This window comes from Oryzias melastigma, linkage group LG20 (assembly GCF_002922805.2).
Source record: "Oryzias melastigma strain HK-1 linkage group LG20, ASM292280v2, whole genome shotgun sequence".
In the NCBI taxonomy this organism is placed as follows: Eukaryota; Metazoa; Chordata; class Actinopteri; order Beloniformes; family Adrianichthyidae; genus Oryzias; species Oryzias melastigma.
The window spans coordinates 15,204,680-15,208,063 of record NC_050531.1 but is presented as its reverse complement, the minus strand read 5'-3'; the positions used below and the strand labels follow the sequence as shown (position 1 = coordinate 15,208,063).

The 3,384-nt window shown below is 37.4% G+C and overlaps 1 protein-coding gene across 1 annotated transcript in view; it reads left to right on the top strand.

The window, feature by feature from the left end:
- Nucleotides 1-3,384, top strand: part of LOC112151277 (protein FAN) — a gene marked incomplete at its 3' end in the record, with an annotated part of 6,214 nt that extends 2,830 nt beyond the window's left edge. The window contains 8 exon segments of the mRNA XM_036217413.1: nt 21-92; nt 170-278; nt 344-520; nt 1,220-1,299; nt 2,796-2,886; nt 2,995-3,058; nt 3,154-3,205; nt 3,304-3,384. Coding sequence (XP_036073306.1) covers nt 21-92; nt 170-278; nt 344-520; nt 1,220-1,299; nt 2,796-2,886; nt 2,995-3,058; nt 3,154-3,205; nt 3,304-3,384 — 726 coding nt within the window.

Here is a 3,384-nt window from a genome sequence, read left to right as displayed (position 1 = left end):
TACTCTTGCTGTTATTGCAGGAGCAGGTGATTCAGATCAGACTGCAGCGAGTACGGAGAATCTACAAAAGACGGCACGGACTCAAACCATTGGTTAGTGATGCTGACCGAGCAGGATTGGAAGACTCTGCTTTAAATCTGGTTCAATCTGAAGATGTGTTTTCTCTCAGGGTTTGGAGGTTTTCTGCACAGAGAACGACCTCTGCTCAGACATCTATCTGAAGTTCTACAACACAGCAGACAGAGATGAAATCTACTACTACATGGCTACCTTCCTGGGTAAAACAGTTCTTTAGATTATAAAAAATAATTGCAATGAATAACGATTGTCCTGTTTTCCACAGAGAACCACATCACAGAACACACTGCAGAGAGCTACATGCTGCAGTGGCAGCGCGGTCACCTCAGTAACTACCAGTACCTCCTCCACCTCAACAACCTGGCTGATCGCAGCTGCAACGACCTCTCCCAGTACCCCGTCTTCCCCTGGGTGATCGCCGACTACTGCAGCTCACAGCTAGGTGGGTTCTTCATCTAAAGCAGTGAGGTTGGAGTTCATACTGTAATCTGATTCTGAAGGAAGTTTTATTTTGAAAAACTTCTTCACTGTCCCCATCACATCAAGTCGTGTCCAAAATAAATCAACTACTTTTTAAAGGGACGGTGTCAAACCACCAATTGACAAAGTTGACAAAAAAACAACTGTATTTGGAAAGTTTATTTTTGAAGAAAAAAATCAGTGAGGAAACAGAAGAAAAGCCTTTCACTTCAAAATAAAAGAAAGCTGGATTTAACAGACAAAAACCAGGAGACTTCACTCTAGACGTGGATTTATTGGGACAGTTTTTTCCACACATACCGTAAAAATAATGGAGAATATTCAGCAACAGGCCGTCTAATGTTACAGGGACGTTGTTAATAAAGTTGTTCAAATGGAGACTTCATGTTTATGACTATATTTTGAAGATATCAGTTTTTTTAGTGGTTCCTACATGAAATCTAATGTATAAATAAAGTTTTAACCAGCCTCAGATATTCAACAGAGGATGAAACTTTACCCTCAAAAGTGAAGGGAAACTGGAAGCTAACTTCGGTCTCAAACAGGCCGGTCCATGAAAATGTTGTATGATGTTAAACCAGTCTGACCAATTATTTAATGTGTAATCTATTGCAAAAAGATCTGTCTGTGTTGTGAACCTCTTTTTTTTTTTTTTCCTCAGACTTGACAAACGCCGCCACATTCAGAGACCTGAGCAAACCAGTGGGCGCCCTGAACAAAGAGCGACTGGACCGACTGCTGGTGAGCGCTTTCATTCTGTGTTTTCAGATGCACCAGTGCAGTCCACACAGGGCATCTTTGTCAGACTAAAGGCCTCTAAATTCAAGAACCACTCGTTCCTTTCCATGTAAACATGCAATCACAGGTGGTTTAATAAGCTGCAGCTTCTCTCCTTTAGATCAAACTGAACTTCTGCCCGTACCACATAATTTCACCAGCCAGGCTCAGAGTGACTCAAACATTTTGAGACAGAGAAACTTTTTCGGTAGAAGCAGATGCTTTGCCCTTAAAAAAAACGTCATTTTTATTTTAAGTTGCTTTTCAGTTTTCATAAGGTAAGCAATTATGTTTAAACACACGTCTGATTCCCAGGAAAAAATAGAAAAAATTTGACTCCATTCTGCAAATAAAAAGTTGGATTTGAATTGGTTTATTTCAGGGGTCGGCAACCTTTAACCCCTTAAAGCCCACCACAGTAAAGTTTTTTATTGATATTTATTAACAATCCTGATACAACGTGTGACTTGTCAAAAAATGTTGAGAAAAAAAGCCCCTTATTTTTACATTGTCTCAAATTTGATCCAAGCATTTTTAACCTGGTGGAACTGTATTATAAATCATTAATTATCAACAAAATTAGCATTTTTTTTTCAGTACAACAAGTATTTATTTTGAAAAAAAAGAATAAGAAGAGGTTAGCTAATCTCAGCCTAACGTTGAGAAAATTAGCTTAACATTTTCCCGCCAAAAGTAGTTTTGAGAAGTCATGGAGGCAGCCATTTTGAAATGAGATGGAAAAGTCCTTCTACTGCCTCTAGTGGAATGATAATGCACTGCAAGGCAGAAAACATAGACTAAGCCATATACAATGGGGTTTTAAGGAAAGGTTTTTTATAATGTTAATGAGATGGAGGTCTCAAAATTATATGTATCAAATATGATACAAATGGTTATATAGGGTTATCAGTAAAAGAGCCATTTGGTCTCGTTTTCTACTGATCAAGACCTAGAAGGAGCCGTATCTTTACCTTTTACCTTTGGTAGAGGCCAAATTAACGAAAAGTCTAGCTCGTTACTTAATTATTAGCTGAACTCCAAATTAGTATAAAATTCCTCAGTAAATTAAATCAACCAAAATGTTAGCATGTTGATAAAAGAAAAACTAAACTCTAAATTAGCATTAAAACTCCAGTAGATAACAAATTAGACAAAAATGTTAGCATATATTGCTAAAATATTAGCCAAACTAATTAGCTTATAAAAGTAAAGTACAACTAAAGTATTTAGTTCAGGTGAGCATCTTTTGTCCTCATTAATACAAAATATGGATATATATATAAATAAATTCTAAATAAAGTTTGATTATTGTTGCAATTTAATACCGTTAAATACAGTGAAAAGTGTATTTTTTTTCTCCTTTATTTTTTAATGATGTATAGTATAATTTTTGTCTTTATAAATAAAAAGCAGAAAAGAAAAAGGAATAAAAAGTAAATGAGTTTTTTTTGTTTTTACAGGCTCGCTACAGCGGCATGCCGGAGCCTCGCTTCATCTACGGGAGCCACTACTCGTCTCCAGGTTACGTCCTCTTCTACCTGGTCAGAGTCGGTATGTTCTCCTCCTGCTGTTGGACAGATATTTTTCTCAAAATTCTCTCCTATAATGCAAGAGTTTTGATATCACTACAAAAACAGACTTTAATGTGTCTGTGTTCAGCTCCAGAGCACATGCTGTGCCTCCAGAACGGCCGCTACGACCATCCGGACCGCATGTTCAACAGGTACGCTGCTCCAACGCATCCCAGCGAGAGAAATCATTTTTTCTTTTTATATCAAACTTATGACTTCAAACGTGTTCCTTCGTTATTCCCTGCAGCATCGCTGAAACATGGAAGAACTGTTTAGAAGGAGCAACAGATTTCAAAGAGGTCACACCTTGTTGTTTCTCTTTCTGAAGTTTGAAGAGCAGAATCTCTCCAACACTTTTTACAGAGTTTCTTTAAAATATATATTTTTTTTCATGCAGCTGATTCCAGAGTTTTACGGAAGTGACTCCAGCTTCCTGGAAAATCGTCTGAATCTTGATTTGGGCAAACGACAGAATGGA